Source organism: Nannospalax galili, unplaced genomic scaffold (genome assembly GCF_000622305.1).
Source record: "Nannospalax galili isolate Female #2095 unplaced genomic scaffold, S.galili_v1.0 scaffold1357, whole genome shotgun sequence".
Taxonomy (NCBI): domain Eukaryota; kingdom Metazoa; phylum Chordata; class Mammalia; order Rodentia; family Spalacidae; genus Nannospalax; species Nannospalax galili.
In genome coordinates this window covers 609,449-627,062 of record NW_008339987.1, presented here as the reverse complement: position 1 = coordinate 627,062, position 17,614 = coordinate 609,449, and the positions used below count along the sequence as shown (strand labels likewise).

The window sequence follows — 17,614 nt, the reverse complement described above, 5'->3', positions numbered from 1 at the left end:
AGTCCATAGCAATGGAGCCAGCCCGCGAGACTGAAACCATGCGCCTAAAGAAGTCCTTTAAACAATGTCCTTAAGATATTTGTCACACTTAAATAAAGTTGACCATCACATTTGTCAAGAGCATTTGACACAGCTCTCCTGTTTTGGAGGCATCCTTGTCTCATCCTCAGTCAATGGGGGTCTCTCCAGGGCAGGGCTGAGCCCTGCTTCATAGTGTGCCAACTTCTTTTCTCCCTAGAAAACTCCTGTGTATTCTTCAAAATTCCGAGATGTGTCCAAAACACCAGGAGAGATGGAGTCGGAGAGATGGAAAGCAGAATAGGGACCAAAGGCTTCCCAAGCCAGCCAGGTAAGTTTGGGACTCAGCACTGCATTGGCCAGACTCCAGGCCCCTTTACCTCCCAAGTGCTCTTGCCTAGAACCAGGGAGGTCATTGGAGTTGGAGGCCAAGGATGCCTCTGTGTTACTAGGGAACAAACCAGCCAGCAGGCACAAGACTAAGATTGGTTTATTGAAGCTAAGGCTAAACTGGGGTGCTGTGTGCTCTCTGAAACAGACCTATAGTTGCCCAACTGCCCTTAATCCAGGTAGGTAGAGACACAGAACTAGAGGATATGGTGGGACTGGGTCCACAGGGAGCACTGTCACCAACCTAGGCTAGAGACCCAGAGGGAAACTGAGGCAAAGTGTGCAGGCAGACAGGACTCTGCAGTGAACAGGGAGGGCAGCAACCACACTGCTTCAGGGTGCCACAGTCAGCACAACGGCATTCTGCAAGGACAAGGGTTCTCATTAGCCCTCCAAACCTCGCACCCCACATCCCTGCCTCACCCATGCCTGGCACCTGTGCCCTGTAGTTGCTGCTGTACCTGAAACCCAGCAGGCATTCATTAAATGAATGAGTGGGCGAGCCAGTGACCAATAAGGAAATGGTGAACAATGTGGTTCAGATTGCTAACTCAGAAAAGTTTGAGACCAGAACTTTGAAATTTGACATTTGATTTCCTTAGCCTTCATCCTCACCTGAATAGTGGGAAACTTTTCCTGCACACCTTCCAGAGCTTTTCCAAGATTCAAAGTGTGCTGATTCGAACAGAACTATGACCAGAAAAGTGCCATGATCTATTAGCCATGTCTGCCACCGGCACAAGATGAGGAAAGGCTAACACAAGTATTTGCTACCCATGAACTGGGGAAATCTGATTCTGCGGTTGTCAGAAGTTCCTTCTACAGGTAAGACACTCAATAAGAAGGAACTCTGTAATTGATTAATAATGTATTCCTTAGGCAAGGAAGGACTATAAACATATGCACTATATATTTGCTATTCCTAAGATAACGTGATTTATGATTCTCTGAGCAATTTAGAAATAGTGCAGAGACAGGCCATAGGGTGAAGTCCCTCAAGAGTGTCAAACAGGGCTCTCCGGGCACAACTATAAAGCCTGTCTGGGGTCCATCTAGCCCATTTGCAGGGGAAACTCACATCAATGATGTCTACTGCCGAATTGGAAAAATTGATGTTGAGAATCTTGGGCAGGGGAATTCCAACCTCCAGGTGCTCTGTGAAGAGAGAATTGTTGGGAACAATGTAAGGATGCCTCTGACCCTAGGAACCTTCAGACCCTGATGACTTTATCTTTCCACTCTCTTTGAAGCAGCCATTCTCCCCTTGGGAACTCAGCTTCTTATTAGCAAACTCCTATTCATCCTACCATACCCAAAGAAAACAAAACAATACAAAAAATTTCTTTTCTATGTTATGTCTGTGGCTCCCCTTCAGTAACACCTGCTAGAGGAATCAGTGCCTGAGTCCTGTGTCATTTCTGATCTAGCCACTGGTCGACATGTTTGTTTCCCAATGGACCATGGACCCTTAAGCAGGACTTGGGTAAGGTCAGCTCTTGAGGCTCAGAGGGCATGATGTGGGTGCTGGTCAGTGTTGTGTGAGTGGAAATGGGTACCTCGGTTTCTGCATCTTACAAATGAGTATGGACACCTCTCTGGCCTCATCAAACCAGGGAGAGAAGAACTAAGCAGACATACCATTGAGCTTTGGCACATAGGCAGCCCGGAGCACATCACTGAGCCATTCTTCCAGATGGGATGCCTGCAACAGGGATGGAGTGGGAGGGGCTTCATGGGGCTCTGACCCATCCCCATGGAGGGAAACTGGGGCCTGGAAGCCTCCAGCAAGGTAGAGGACACAGTTCCAGGCAGGCAACAGGTTCCCAGAGCTGGGCTGGCCACCAGAAACATCAAAAACAAATCTGATTGTTCAGGCTTCACCCTTAGCCCAGGATCCTGGAAGAAGTTGCCTTCTAGAAGATTCTGTGGGGACTAGTTGTGGATAAAGGTGCCTGATAAAGGGGAAAGGAAGTGTGCCCAGTTGCAGCAGAACTCTGTGAAGTCTGACATTAAGTTCCTGACAGTTTAGGAGTCCATAGAATGTTTCTAGAACCTGATATCATCATGAGATTCAAGAACCTCAGAACTCTGTAAGAAACGGGAACCTCAGGGCTCTGTGGGGTCCTGATATGCTAGAACCTTCTGAGTTCAGGACTTTTGCAAGCTTCAGAATTTAGATCTTGGTGAGGTTTTGGACATTTTGGAAGAGCATGAGATTGGCTTTCCTAAAATGAACTCTGATACACACACACGCGCGCGCGCGCGCACACAAGCACACCCATCCTGATGTTTGCCTGCTCTGGTCTGCTGGGGCTTAGCCCACACTGAGGCCAAACCCATACCAAGGCAGTTATGACCATGACTCAGCCCCAACTCCCCATCCCAGAAGGTCTCAACCCCTGCTAAGCTCCTCCTTCCCAGGAACTTACATCAAAATGTTGGGAAATAGAAGCAGCCAACTGGACACTCAGCCTGGCAGAGAGAAGAGAAATGTTGAAGGTCTGGCTGCCCCTCACTCCCTACCCAAAGTTGTTTGGCCTAGCCTACCCCAACCCACTCTAACCATAGTTTTCCAGAGACAGGAAACAGAGCTCAGGCCCAGCTCATCTCTATCCAGCCTTGGCTGAGGGACTTTATTGTCCTACCTGCGAAATGGACTGGGGGACTTCACCTCCCATCTGAGACATCACAGCCTCATCCTGGGGTTCTGTGGAGCCTTGGTCTGACTCCCAGATGTCTGGGTGAATGAGTGGCCTTTCCCTAGCCTGACACTGTACATAGAGCACCCTGCATACAGCAGGTACTCACTAATGGAAGTCAGTGTACACCAATAGACCTCAGTTGGCCAAGTGCAGTTCAGAATGAGCCAAGGCCCCCATCTTCATCTCATGAACTGCCACTAGGAGGCAGTGGCGACCAGGCAGTAAGCCTGGTGGAGGAAGAGGGCATCACGGATCCATGGGGGCCTGAGGTGTGCACTGCTATGCAGCCAGGTGCACAGTGGCTCAGGACAGAGACACCTGCAACTGCGGCAGGGGACAGAGAGGCCTTGCCATGCCAGTGCACCTGCTGGACATGGAGCCCCAGACCACAGGCCCACTGTGTAAGTGTGAGTCAGTGTGCTTTGCAAACTGTAAAGTGCTGTGCTGGGATAAGTGTGTGTGAGGAGGATGAGCTTCCACCTTCATCTCAGCTATTTGGATCCTCCTGAAACCTAGTTACCATGGGATGGGAGATGAGAAATCTAAGGAGTCCAGGGTAGGCAGAAACATCTTCCAGGACTCTAAGACTCCTGTCCCTATGGTCAGCCTTAGGCTGATGACATGCAGGTTCAGCTTCCGTGTCCTGGATCAGGCTTGCCTCTAGAGCCAGGCTCTGAGCAGAGGGAACAGTGAAGAACTTCACATATGGTCACCTACTCTGAGCCCTGCTGCCTCATCAGTGTGGTGGCCACCACATCCCCTCCCGTAGCCCCTGAAGAGGGATGAGCGGCTGGCTTCATGATGCTCACAAATGCTGGGTGGCCCCTGCTTAGCCAATCCCTGACTCTGTCCCCAGGACCCCACACTACCGTTCCAGGGACAGGGACACATGTAGCTTGGTGGTAGACGGAGACAGCTGGGAGTTTAGCATCAGAACCTGAGGGAAAAAGCAGGCAGACATTATTCCTGACTCAGCCTGGTTGCCAGGTGAGCCTCTGACCATTCCTGCCATAGGCCACAGTGGTCCTACTGTGTGTCTGGAGCTGTCTGGGCTCTGGGGGTGCAGAAGCTTGGAGGAGGAGCAAGGGGAGGCTCTCTAGTAAAGGGTACCTGAGCTAACCTAGATAGACAGCTGAGAAGGGGCCAGGGCAGGCGGGAAGGGACTGTGAGACAGGCCAGTCACAGGAGTAAGGCAGGCTGTGACAGGCAGGCAGAGGCCAGGGGGTGGCAGTTTCCCCAGGAGACAGCGAAACAGAAGCAGGATAAGAGGGAGCAACTCCAGGGAGGTTTGGGGAAACAGAATTGGCCTGTCAGGCCAGGGGAATATTAGGGGCTGTCATTAAGCTAGGTGGTGCTTGGGCCTAGTGCAGAGATGATAGGAGCTGCACTGTACCACATGGGGCTCCCTTCCCATCCCTCAGCCACTCACCCCATTCAGCTGGAAAAGGGCTACAGGAGTTCCTTGAGGGACAGAGGACAGCACATGGATGGTGGCCGGGATAGAGACGGTGGCCTTCTTGCTCTGCAGTAGGACCATGGGTGCTTTCGTCACCCTCAGTGACAGTAGGAGGTTCTGCCCAGGGGGCAACTTCCCTAGGGCCTGAGAAAGAAAGAGAAGAGCACGGTGCATGAAGGCAGCTGCAGTGTTAGAATCAATCAGTCAAACACTCACAGGGCATCTCCTGGGTACCAGGCACCATGCTAGTCTGTGAGGTTACAGCCTGACCTCGGATAGCAGGAACTTTGCCTCATCAAGGTTGCAAGACCCTAACCCGTGGAGCTACCAAATCAGACTATGTCTCAGAGAGAGGCAAAATCCTCCCCAAGGAAGCTGGGCACAGTGGTGTATACCTGCAATCCCAGTACTCAGGTGGCAGAACCAGGGAGATCAGAAATTTGAGACCAGCCTGGATTACGTGAGGCTGTTTCAAAAGCAAAACAACAAAAATGTTCAAGCACGGAGACCCTGTTTGGCAGGTCCTCTCCCCTCCTTGTCACCTCCCCCACCCCTGCTGACTTAAGCGCTCCTCTTTCAAGACTAATTGGGAATAACTGTGCAGACCTGAGGCAGCAGTGTGGGTCAACCGGGCCAGAGGAGCAACAGAGGGACCAGCGTGAGATAGGTGCTCCTGCCACCTGCCGTCTCTGGGCCTTTGCACTTGCTACACCTTGTTTCTGGAAATTCTTCCCTGGGGGAATCACATGGCTTCTCTCACCTCCTCCAGCACCTCACCTTAGGGTTTCCCTTGGGAAAACAGCCCATGCCCCAACTCTGTCGCCAGCACTGCAATATTTGCTGCCCCCACCAGCATCACACCCTCAGAGCTCTGGGCTTTAATCCACCTGCCACCCTTTGCTCCAGGCCTGGTATATAGTAATGCTCAGTGGCAAGAAGCACACAGTAAGCCCATTCTGAGTCTCCTAGTCACATCATGGCCTTCAAGAAACAATGGAATCAGGACCTCACAGTTGCTTAGAACATGCACAGTCCTTAGGATACCTGCATACTGGAAACTGGAGGGTCAGTGCCTCGAGCCCTGACTCCCCAACTTACAGAATCATCAACATGGAGAATCTCGAGATTCCACCCTTGAGAGTTCCCTGGACCTGAAGTCGTGGAACCAGACGCCCCCTCATAGGGTGGGGCGATTGAGCTATGCAGTGGCCAAGGCCAGCAACTGGAGGCCGATCACTTCAGGCTCCAGAGCCCCGATTCAGTTCCCCATACTGGAGGGACCCAGATCAGCTGCACCCATGGGCCTCCCCACCACCTCTACCACGCAACCCATTTCCTTCTACCATCTGCCTTTAGGAAGGTCTCCTGGTCTAATCCCAGATTGCTTCCTTTCCTGAGCCTCCTCTACTCTTCAGCCCAGATACTCAGAGAAGTATAAGTCCCACCTTGAACCCTGAGGACACTGAATCACCCCCTTCAATGACTCACAGGCCTTGTCCTCCACACCCTAACTCAGGGGTTACCCGCATCCTCCTGTTCTTCTGTCCAACCCCTCTCAGACTGCTGCTACCTAAAACCCTGATAGTGGTCATTTCAACTTCAGTACAAATTCTGATTCTCACAGTTGGATGGTGATGGGTCTGATCTCATTTGAATTACTGGGGAGCTGGGTCCTGGGATCACATACTCGTGCCTACTATTCCCACCTCCCCAACTCCTGCCCCTTGCCTTTCCAGGACAGAGAAGATCAAGAGCAGCTAGAAGGACCACAGGGCCCAGTAACCTAAGTAACTCTCCTGTTCTCTGCTTGTTAGAGTAGCAGCAGCCATCGGACAGGTGCTCAGGTGACTCTAGGGCACCCTCTAAGCCAGTTGTTCTATCAGTAAAGGATGTGGTGTTAGTCTCTCATGCTTTTGTGTGAATTCGGACTCAACTTCAATTGCAGGTCCCTGGAGAGCCACCCTGGAAAAGATTCTGGGGTCCATTCAAGCTTGTGAGGAAAGAGCTACACTGGTGAAAACCCACAAGAGGGCCACTCACCTCGGGGGCCAAAGCTGCCAGGTCAGTAGTTGTCAGTGGGATATTCCTGGGAACCTGGATGTGAGAGCAACAGGAAGTGAAGTGAGCACCGAAGGAAAGGGATCCCTGGGGATGTGAGCCTGGTGGTTTGTCCGTCCTGCCTCCACTGACCTCAAATATGCCCATCAATTCCTAGCCTGTGACGGCTGAGCCTGTCTGTGCCTGTGTTGAGGGCTCTGCCTGGCTTCCCACACACAGTCCACACAGCAGCTAAGCTGCAGGGCTGGCTGTTCGCACTTCACACACAAGATGCTAGCGCTTTTCCCCAGGGTCACCAGGCTAATGATGACCAGGTTGTGCAACTGGGCAGGCTGGTGTCGGGCCCCTCTTCATGCTGCCAGAGCCACATTGAAAAGTGCAGGATTGTCCCAGGCACTCTAGCCTGTTGCCCCAGTGGTCCTTTCACAAATATGACATTGTCCTGTCTTTATAAATCAGGGTGCTTCACATCAGTTTCTGGCTAAAATATTGGGGACTGTGGTCACAGTGGAACTGAGCCCTTACCCTTGCGGTAACTGGATGATGGTTCCCACAGTCCTACCAGGTTACTAAGCAATAGTAGCCCCACCTGACTGCACACACCCACCTGTCAGAACACTGTCTAAACTCTGTCCTAGGGCAGGTGTATTCATTCCCTGACTCAGATAACACACAATGATGATGGCAGCCTAAGATGTGGCCTCTCATCACAATGTTCACACTCAGAGCCATAGCCTTGAACCACTTAGAGATGTGTTCCCACCTGAAGACTCTGGCCTTTGCCTAGCTAAAGACATCTGTCTCTAAGCTCAGGACCCTGTTCAGCATCTCAGAGTCTACCTCCGTACCCTGGAGACCCTGCCTGCAAGAGGTGAGAGGCTAACACTCTTCTTTGGGTCTGAACCATAGGTAAGACCTCCAGGTAGCTCAGAGCTCACTGTTCAGGAGAGGACTAAGACCAAGAAAATGTTTCTGATGAGTCTTCAGGAGGTGGGGCCTTCTGAGCCACGGAGGCATAAAAGCAAGAAGGTTTCAGAAGCCCTGGAACAAAACATGGGCAAGTAACCTTCCACAAAGTCCAGCCCTAGTGTCCTTGCTCCGACTCAAATTTACTCTTGAGAAAGTAGAGGACGTGATGTTAATCATTCCCACTTTAATATAAAAACAGCTTAAGCTATCTTCTTTTTCTATGCCAGTTCTGACTGTTGGAAGTGGCTTCCTAGAGCACCCACTTTAGGACTCAGAGGTCCTACACAGGTTTAACTAAGTACAAGGTATGATGTGTTACTGACAGTGGGTGGCAGCGTGTACACCATCAACATGCTTAACTCTCTCTTACAGAGAAGAGTCTCAGCAGGGCTTCGTGTAGAGTGACAGTGGGACAGCACCACACCAGTCCTGCCGAGGCAGGGGCAGAGTCCCCACTCCACTCTTCATGTCCCACTTACCAGCTCAGGGGTGATGTCAAGGTCAAGGGCACCATTGGTCTGCAGGAGTCCAAACACAGTGCTGAAGAGGTAGAGGGGCACTGTCACCTGGGAGGTGTGATCCTCCTTGGGGGGCACCTCGACTGGGAGGCGTGGCTTGGGGAAATCAATGACATCGCCAGCTATGCTCTTCACGATGGGCTGTGGGGCAAGAGCCACACAAGGGGATCTGTGACTGCTCAGCTGTGCCCCTGTCTACCTCTCCAGCCTTCCTGAAGACCCAGCCACCCTGGCCTCCAGACACTCACGTTCACATCCAGCTCTATATACTGGTTGGAGATGAGGGGCAGTGTGGCCAGCGTGAACTCCACAGACCCCAGACCCCCAAGGGGTACCAGGCCTGCAAGGGGCGGGGAGCAGGGAGAAGACAGGGAGATCTCTGAGTCCAGCCTCCAGAGACAGCCCTCACTGGCAGTTACTGAGCACTTGATGGTTAGTTCTCTACCCAGCACTGAGTGTTTCACAGAGCCGTGGGAGGGCCTTCAGCCTGAGGCTACACAGCCAGGGCAGCAAAGCCTGGGTTCCCATTTCGGGGCTGGTGCAGTAGGCCCATGCTTGCTCTGTCTCTTTCCCAGCCTCTCCAGAATACCATACTTCTGTCCTGTGTCTTGTCACACTTTCCTGAGTGCAGAGGCCCTTTAGACTGGGTCCCCTGAGCTGCCAGGCCATGGCTGCAGCTCCTGTCTCCACCTTTTCCTCCTGCTCTGCCCCTGAGCATTCAATAAGCCCTGGTCTACAGTAGTCAGCAGGTAGAGATCACTAGTGTACACACTCCCCAGAGTGTAGTGGACAATCTGAGGAGGAAGTAAAAGGTCTGTCTCCCTTCCCCCCACTTTCTTCCATGGCCACTGCCCAATGGCAAGATGAGAGGGCAGGCAGAAGGCACAAAGAGGAGGAGTTGGGCCCCAACTTACTCAGTGTAGCCCCCAGGAGCTCGTTCATCACGCTCAGCACACTGTCTACCACAGGGCACAGCTGTGTGGGAGGAGGAAGATGTCACAGGAGAGATAAGGGTCCACTGTGCTTGAGGCAGCTGGCTCTGTGGTGCTGGGCCCCAAGGCAAGATGGAGTGTAGAGACAGGCCCAAGGAACACATGGGTGGGGACAAGAAGGGGCTTAGTGGGTGTCCAAGCCTTCGTCCCTGTTACATGGGCCCTATTAGGAAGTCCTAAAGGTTGCTGGGGGTGGGGGATGGAGATAGTGCAGGGATCCCTGAGGCAAGGCCAAGTGGCTGCTGTTCCCTTTGAGATTCTAAGCCCATCCTGCCATCCCCAGAGGTCCGAGGTCAGGAGTCCAGGGTACTTCAAGACCGGGACCCCCAACTCTAGCACCCTGAAGTCAGTTAACAGGAAGATTGTGAGTGAGGGCAGCCAGCTAGTATGACCTGCGACACAGAACAGCTGGGGAAGAGTGCACAGAGAAGCCACCCGGCAACACTGATCTCGGAGCATGACCAGAGCATGACCCCCATGCATGGTAACAAGGACTTCTATGTTCAAAGCACTCCTGGCACACAGCCAGCTTGTGGACTCAGCCCCAGGGCCCATTGAGGGACCACCCTGAATCCACAGGAGATAGCCTGTCCCCTCTGGTAGCAACATTTACCTCCTGCAGCTCAGGGCAGACCCCTGGCCTCCATCCACTGCCACCCACAAGGTGCTCTTTACCAGGGCTCAGGGACACTGGCTGGCTGCCCTTGGCTTGCTGTGGGACTCCAGCCCATAATATCTTCTCCCTCAATGAACCAGGCTTGGAAGAGGCACTATGGATTGTTCCCCCACAGAAGCATGGCCAGAAATGGACCTGGGACACCACCGTAAGTGATTAAACCTCTCTTTTGTCTAGGACATAGGAATCTGTATGTGTGGCACTTTAGACAGGGCTGTCAATCTCAAATCCCTGCTTCAAATCTAGTGACAAGGTTTTAATTTAAAGATAATATAAAGAAAAACATAAAGCTGGCCATTAAAAAAAAAAACAAACAGTACAAACAGAGCAGAGAGAGGAGACTCAGATTGAACCCCAGGGTCTCTAACGCAGGCTGCTGGTCTGAGGGAACTGTATCCCATGACCCAGGCTAGCAGGCATGGCAGGGTGGGGTCCTGGAGAGGAGAAAGACCCTACCAGGGGCCACACTCACCAGTCCAGGCAGCATCTTGCACAGCATCTGCTCTACAACCCCAAAGATCGGTGTGGGCAGCAGCCTGGGTGAGGAGATGTGAGGATGGATGGTGGGACAGGTGGACTGGGGCTCTGCCTTTCTCCTGTCTCCTCCTTTGGTGGGGTTAGCTGGGGCTTTGGAACCCAGGTTTAAGCCCTAGCCCCGCCTCACCATGGGACCCAGTGCTTTAGCTTGTCTGGTTGTACAGTCCCGCCCCACTGTGTGCTACTGCCAGACTGAAGAGAAGCCCACACATGTCTACTGTGCAGCCTGTGCTCCGTAAGAGTCTGATGCCCTTTCTCACCTGACATTTGTAGACGAGGGACATTTAGGTCTACAGCAGTATTTCACTCAGCCTTGGTCTCAAAAAATGAATGAATGAATGAATGAATGAATGAATGCTGAGTGGATGGTCTGAAGATTAGGATTGTCTGTAGACGGGCTCAGACCTGTGTGGAGACCATGGTGGTACAGGGTCCCTCTCTTACAGTCACATGGCAGGTGAGAAGCAGTATCCTAGGTTTACTCCCTCCAGAGCACCCCAGCCCAGAGAAGAGGAGGGACAAAGCCCCTGGAATTTAAGGAACCAAAGCTCCCATCTGCAATCGCCTGGTTAAACCCCTTCTGGACAGAGGACTACCACCCTATTCCTGGAGCTAACAAGGAGTCAACAAGATAGGGATGGACCTGGGATGCAGACAGTGCCTGAGAGAGAGGCGGAATGGGTCAGGGGAGGATAAGGAGGTGGTCAGAGACCAGCACATCTCCATGCCTGCTTCATCTGTGTGTGTGAGACCTTGGCCAGGACCCTCATCCTCTGTGGATTCTGTTGTCTCACAGGAGTGAGGTTGGATACAAGTGTGGGCAAGACCACCATGTCCTGAGCACCCCACAGGAAGAGGTGGATGTGAAGGTGTTTGTAAGTGGGATCCCAGGGACAAGAGAAGGACCTTGCCCAGGAGTAGGTGTCACAAGCTGTTGCCTGGGCCATGGGTCAGGGCTGAACCAAGGGGCTGCGTGATGCAATGGTCTCTGGCAGGGTGCAAAATGCACAGTGCGAATGAACTGGGCCGTGGCAGCAACTCACCCTGACATCAGGCTGATATGGCCCAGAAGTGTGCTGCAGCGCTTGAGGACCAGGATGGGTGTCCCCCGAGGGCTCATGCCCAGCGCCACCTTCGAGGACACATTTACCTCGGCTGCCAGCTGCAGGAGGCCCACCAGAGGTCTGCGAGACCACCACAGTGAATTTGACCTGGCTGACACACCTCACCCACCCCGTTATGCCCAGATCACATCTACCCAGCCCTTGGTCCTGTGGATGGTTGGGAGACCCCGGTGGGGAAAGGCGGAGTCTGGTCCCCATGCGTCTGTGCTGCCCTCCTCCCCATTTCAGACAGTGAAAGAGGGCCTGAGGAGTGTGATGGAAGCCAGGGTCTAGTAAGGTGGTGTTCTCTAGGGAAAGGGAATAGAGGAGAGCCCTTGGGAAATAGGGTGGGGGCCCTTGGAGGAAGCAGTGCAGGGGCGGCGGGGACAGTGGGTTAGGAGCCCCAAGGACACACTTACCCGGAACCATGCAGGCTAACCTTGGTATGCAGGCTCAGCTGCACCCCAAACCCTGGCAGCAGCTTGAGCGACACTTTGGGCAGAGTAAGTTCCTCTACCTTCAGCCTGGGGAGGGAGGAGAGGAGTGAAGTGGGCTGCCCACTCCCACAATCCCCAGGGCCTGGACGGACCCTGAGCAGGCAGGGTCCAGATACAGTCTGTGCTCAGTAACATAACCCAGGCCCCACGGTGGAAGGCCTGACCCTATCTGAAAGGTTCAGCCCTGATTTGGTCTCCGTGAGTAGCACTGTGCTCCATCTACAGCCCCAGGCTGGAGCACACCTCACAAGCAACTCCTCAGTCCAGCACCCACCAGCCTCATTCCCACTATTACTGTCTAAAGCACCCTCCCCTGACTCCCTTTAACTCAGCATCCTCCCCCAACTATCTGAGTCCTCCTGGCTTTCCTGGTTTCATCCAGGCATCCCCTCTGCCAGGAAGTCTATCTTCCTGATTCTCAGCCAGCAGCCTCCAGCCCTGCCTGAGCTCAGGGGATTGTCACAGCAACCTTTATGGCACCCTACAAGCTCCTTGAGTCAAGGACATGAGGCTACCTCAGTGAAGGATTCTAATGTGGGAGAGGTGGAAAGATACAGAATCTAACAACAGCAGTAGCCTCTATTGAGCTCTCACTTTGAGCCTGGCTTTACTCGGATTGCTCAACCCAGATTAATGCTGTTTTGGAATCACAGGACAGCCAGTCCAAGCTGGATACTTCACACCTCTGCACTGTGACTACCCAAATGACCGTTGGTGTGCCACATGCTGCAGGTCTGTGTCCACATGGGTAAAACCAAGACATTGGCAAGTGTACCACAGAGTGGCACGGTAAAACTAATCACTGTCTGCCATATTACCAGCCCCCTTTGTGGATGTGGGTGCTGCTTGGAGACCTGGCCCCCAGCCTTCTCTGTCTTCATAGCCCTGTGCTCCTTCCATCCTCTGACCAGCTCCTCTAATTCACTCCAACCACGGCCAGGAAGCACGGCCTGTGATCAGACACACAAACATGATACCCTCTGTGGCTGGGTGAGCGGGGCAGAATCTGTCCTACAAGGCTTCCACCCACCGACCTGTGACCTGAATTGACACTTGTCTCACCTCTGCATTTGGGTGGAGGGATTTATCAATGGTGCTTAAGGTCACATTGAAACCCCTGATGGCACCCATTCTGCTAAAGCATCAAAAAGCCCTTTTGATAAAATGGGGACTCTCCAATGAACAACCCAGACAAAAATTCCACCTCTCCCAGGATTTAAAATCTACCAGAGTGACAAGGACAAGCCAGTAAAATGTATGGAATGGCATGTCCCTAGACTTCTGAAGGTGGGGAAGGACCAGAGTCTTCAGAGCAGACATAAACTGCTGAGGAAGGAAGCCAGCCCAGAGAGACCAAGCAACCTTCCCGGGGTCACACAGCAAGTAATGAGAGTTGCCTTCAGCCCCAGACCCTGAACGACGATGACATGCATCAATTCCTGCCCTGCCAGACTCTAGTAATTATTTCCACTGCCTCCCAGCACCTCTTGTACTGCCTGCCAGCGGTCACAGTCCCTCTCCCCTCCTTCCCAAGGCAAATGAGAGATAAACCTTCTTGCAGGGAACTTCTGGAGCCCTGAAGCCTCACCCTGCCAGCTCCTCCACAACGCCAAAGATGCCCCCGTAGCTCAACAGGCCACCGCCTCCAAGTAGCCCTCCTGTACCTAGGAGGCCCTGGTTCACCGATGTCACTGTCCCCAGCACATTCTGAAGAATGGGTCCCCCAACCAGCGAGTTCTGGATGGCTAGAGAGAGGGTGGGAAGTAGGAAGGTTCTAGAAACTGCTGATCCAGTCTTAGGACCATGGCAGCTGCCCTTTCCTCTGACCTTCAGTTTAGTTTTCATTGGATTGACCCAGTCACACTCAAGGGCTGGGAACTCCCCCTACTGAGGTGCCAGAGACCACCGACCCTGCCTGGTACACAAAAGGTGCCCAGTGAGTGTCTGGGATGAATGAGTACAGCCTAACAACCCCTTCTATAGATGGGTAAATCAAGGCCCAGAGAAGAGCAGACACTTGCCCAAAGTCAGAGCAAATCATATGTGGGGTCTTTATTTTGCTCAGGCTCTGGATCCCAGGGCTACCCTGCAGCACCAAAAAAGAGAGAGGAACCAGTGAAGAGGGCACCTACGGCCACCACCAGGGTCTTTGATGGTGCTGCAGAGTGATCCAAATCCTCCTGGGGTACCACAGTCTGACTCTATGATCCAGCGCCAAGCAGCCCCACACAGCCACCACCTAAACAGCCTTGCCCTCTGTTCAGAGGAAAGGAAAATAATGAAGGAGCTGGGGAGCAGGCCGAAGCCTCCAGAGGGCCACCCAGCCCCTCCAGGACCATGTGCTGCTGAGCGCTGGTATCCTCAGCTCGCAAGTATCTGATGCAGACAATTACAGCCAGATACCGCCCCCACCCCCCTCGGCCTGCCCACCTGTCTCAGGCTCACCTTTGCCCAGTTCATCCTTGTCAATCCGGGCAAGCGTGCCCACCCTCTCAAGCAGCCCCTGACTTGGAACAGCCAGGCCCCAGAGTAGAAGCAGGGTATAGACACCCAACATCATCAGCGTCACACCTAGAGGGCTGGAAGAAGAGCCACCTCGCACCCAGCTGTTCCCTCCTGCTCTCCATCACTGTCAGTACACTGCCCAGTGCAGCTTCCACAGCCTTTGCCCATTGGATCCCATTTCACAGATGTGAAAATTGAGACCCAGAGATTGGAGGGAACTCTGTTGAGGCCACAGAGGTAACAAGTGGTAGGGCCAAGAGCACCAGTTTGAATCCACATTACTTAAAAGTTGTCATGTGGCTCCATGGGCCTAGCAGGGTCGAAGAGTCTCAGCTGGGTTCTCTGGGACAATCGAGGAGGGAGCTCTGGTTACAGACTGCTTCCCTGGTGGCTCCTGAGGCCATTTCAGAAGGAGTGGTTGATCAGGGTCAAGGAACACTTAGCCGAACATGTCCCTGTTCTCCCTCCTCCCCACCTTCATGCCAATTGTTACTGAAAAGGGAAACGGGGTAAGAACAGAGTATAGTGGGTTAGAAATCCATAGAACAGATTCTCTTAACAGAGCTCCACATCTGCCCACCTAGTCACATGTCCATCCATCTATCCCCTCACCCCACCAGGCTGAAACCTTTCAGTGGTTCCCACTGCCTGTGACATAAAGCCCAGGGCTCCTCACCATTATCCACAAACCTCTGGGACCTCCTTGGTTTTAACCATAGCAAGTCCCCCACCCCCATCCCAGGGCCTTTGCACATGCTTCTCCTACTGCTAAGAAGGCTCACTCAGCATCATGGACTAATCACCACCTTCTGAGAGGAGCCTCTCCTCTTACCTTGTCTGGAATCCTGTCCATCATTGGAATATTTAAGGCACTGATCATAATTTGTACCCATGCAAATGTACTTGTGTCCTTGTTGGCCATGGTTGTGAGCTGCAGGAAATAGGGAACCACCTCCAGCCTCTACTCAGCTTCCCATAAGTGCTGGAAGGGCACCTGCCGAGGGATCTAGTAGTTCCTCACTTGCCGAGCCTTGGGCTCTGGTGTGGGCTGGGTCAGCACAGAGCAGGCGTACTCTCCTTGGCACAAAGCTATCTGTGCAACACATGACCCAGCAGCAATCTTGACTGTACATCCTATTTGCTAAGGTATGTCCCTGAGTAGCAGTCACCCTAGGGTCTCTCACAGAAGGAAATACCATCATGGTAGAAGGCCATCACTTAGCGAAAGAGGGGCTGGCCTAGAGGCCTATCCAGGGACGATTCTGCCCCCACCCTACCCAGCCCTGCCAGGACCCGTCTACAACAAGGGTCCCAGATCTGTACAATGGCATTTTCCCTCCTGCTGCCCTCCCAGTACCCTCCCCCCAGGCCCCTCTTGGGGTAATTCATTCTGTGCCCATTATTTAGATTGGACAGGAGGGGATCAAGATGGAGCCAGGCCACCTGTGGTCACTTTACCGACTTGCTCCTGCTGCTCAGCAGGTGGGTTCCCAGCCTCCTGTCAGGTCTTCCACACCTGAGCCCAGGGGCAGCCCTTATATACCCACAGCAGCTTGGGGACACAAAGGGGGCACAGTCGCCAGAAACCCGTCAATATGTCATGTCAGGAGCAAACTGCGGTTTTCCCCAAGGGCCTGAACTAAGCCTTCCTTCTTCAGGGAAAGCCAGGGGCTGGGGTCGGTGCCCAGGGGCGGGAAGGAAGGCACAGGGGCTGCAGAGGCCGGTCTCTCTTCTTCACCGGGGCAGGTGGAGCTCTGCTACCCCCATTCAGCTCCCATGGAGCGCCTTCCAGGTTCCCAAGAGCTACCACAGGGTCCAACCTGCCTCCCCCACCTGCCCCTCACAAAGGCCTGGTGAGAAGGAAGAAGCTTAAGGCCACTGGGCCTTCTGATCTCTAACACAGTCCCAGGCCTACATGAAGAAGCCCCAGGCCTGGAGAGAGGGACTAGGGCCTGCCTGGGGAGGGCTACCAATCCAACCCACAGATGCCCAGGACTCCAGAGCAAGCAAGAACAGGAGAATGGTGCATGGGCATTCAGTCAGTCAGGGAGCACCTATTGTTAATCAGATGTGGGGTGTCCCTGTGAACAGAGCAGCCCTGCCCCCTGGGGCTGCCACATTCTTCAACATTTCAGTTAAAAAATGACAGCAGCGGGTAAAATTAATCTTCGTCATGCAATTCATTTAATTGAAGACAGCCAGCATGCTCTCATTAACATACTGTCAGCAGAACACCCAGAGCAAGGGGCTTTCCTTCTTTTTCCTCATCCCGTCTACCAGGTCCACTTATAGCAGTCCAGATTTTGGACTTGCATTTCAAGGAGTGGCAACATCATATGGACACACATATCTGGAGGGAAAACACACACGCACACATGTGCAGAACTAGTCCATAGCTAGAAATACAAATAAAGCAAGAAGGGCGCCGGTGGAGCAGAGGATACTCAATATGGTGGTAGGATGCCCTGAATGGGAGCAGAGTCAGCTTGGCCCAAGAGGGAAGTGGGAGGGAGTCTGGTAGGTACTGGGAAGGGGCCTGCATCGTGGAACTGTAGGCCACTGGAAATAGAGTGGTGATACTTCCCTGCAGGCTATTATATGCATGCAAGGCCTTTGACTTTTTGCTTTTCCTTATAGGTTTCTAAAACAGAGACTCCCTTTGTAGCCCGGACTGGCCTGGAACTCATGGCAATCCTCATGCCTCAGCTTCCTGAGTGCCTGAATTACAGACATGAGTCACGTGCCCAGTTGGCTTTAGCTTTTATTTGCAATTGTTCTGTAAGTGCTTATCCAGGCACTGCCTCTTCCAAGAAGTCTTCCTGACTTCCAGATTAAATGTGGCACCACCTTGGAAACTCCCCACTTTGGTCCCCTGTGCCTTCCTGTCTTATAGCTAGAGACATGCAGGAGATCACTGTGGTCTGTGGTGTCTCCTTAAGGCCTCAGCTTGGAGATGGGGAAGACCACTCACCTGGTCCCCCTCAGCAATGCTGAGCCCAAGGCCCACCTTCTTCCTGACTCAGGCTTAGCCAGGTTCCTCCACCACAACTCCCTGAACAGTAACAGCTTCTTGAAATATGAACAGAAAGGGGCCCAGACCCCCAGTGGGTAGCTTGATGAACTTTTAAACTAAGAGCTCCTAATGTTCCCCGTGTCCCCTCTAAGACATCCCACCGAAGGTGACCTTTGTCCC

At 53.0% G+C, this 17,614-nt stretch overlaps 1 protein-coding gene across 1 annotated transcript; it reads right to left on the bottom strand.

Moving 5' to 3' along the window:
* Positions 1–741: 741 nt before the first annotated feature.
* Positions 742–16,097, bottom strand: Bpifb3 (BPI fold containing family B member 3). The gene is made up of 16 exons (XM_008834837.1): positions 15,969–16,097; positions 14,362–14,487; positions 13,505–13,661; positions 11,839–11,943; positions 11,360–11,500; positions 10,252–10,315; positions 9,026–9,086; positions 8,360–8,451; positions 8,073–8,252; positions 6,607–6,660; positions 4,540–4,710; positions 3,980–4,047; positions 2,838–2,880; positions 2,047–2,110; positions 1,487–1,563; positions 742–771 (listed from the first exon to the last, which is right to left on the bottom strand). Exons 2-16 carry the CDS (start codon positions 14,474–14,476, stop codon positions 742–744), a joined length of 1,422 nt encoding a protein of 473 aa, XP_008833059.1. The 5' UTR covers positions 14,477–14,487; positions 15,969–16,097.
* Positions 16,098–17,614: the final 1,517 nt, after the last annotated feature.

Excerpts from the sequence above, each read along its gene's own strand:
- Bpifb3 (XM_008834837.1), bottom strand. The coding sequence starts at position 14,476 with ATGATGTTGGGTGTCTATACCCTGCTTCTACTCTGGGGCCTGGCTGTT. Across the intron at positions 6,661-8,072 it reads TTGACATCACCCCTGAGCTG|GTTCCCAGGAATATCCCACT; the intron begins GTAAGTGGGACA and ends TCTCACATCCAG. Across the intron at positions 1,564-2,046 it reads CTATGTGCCAAAGCTCAATG|AGCACCTGGAGGTTGGAATT; the intron begins GTATGTCTGCTT and ends CTCTCTTCACAG.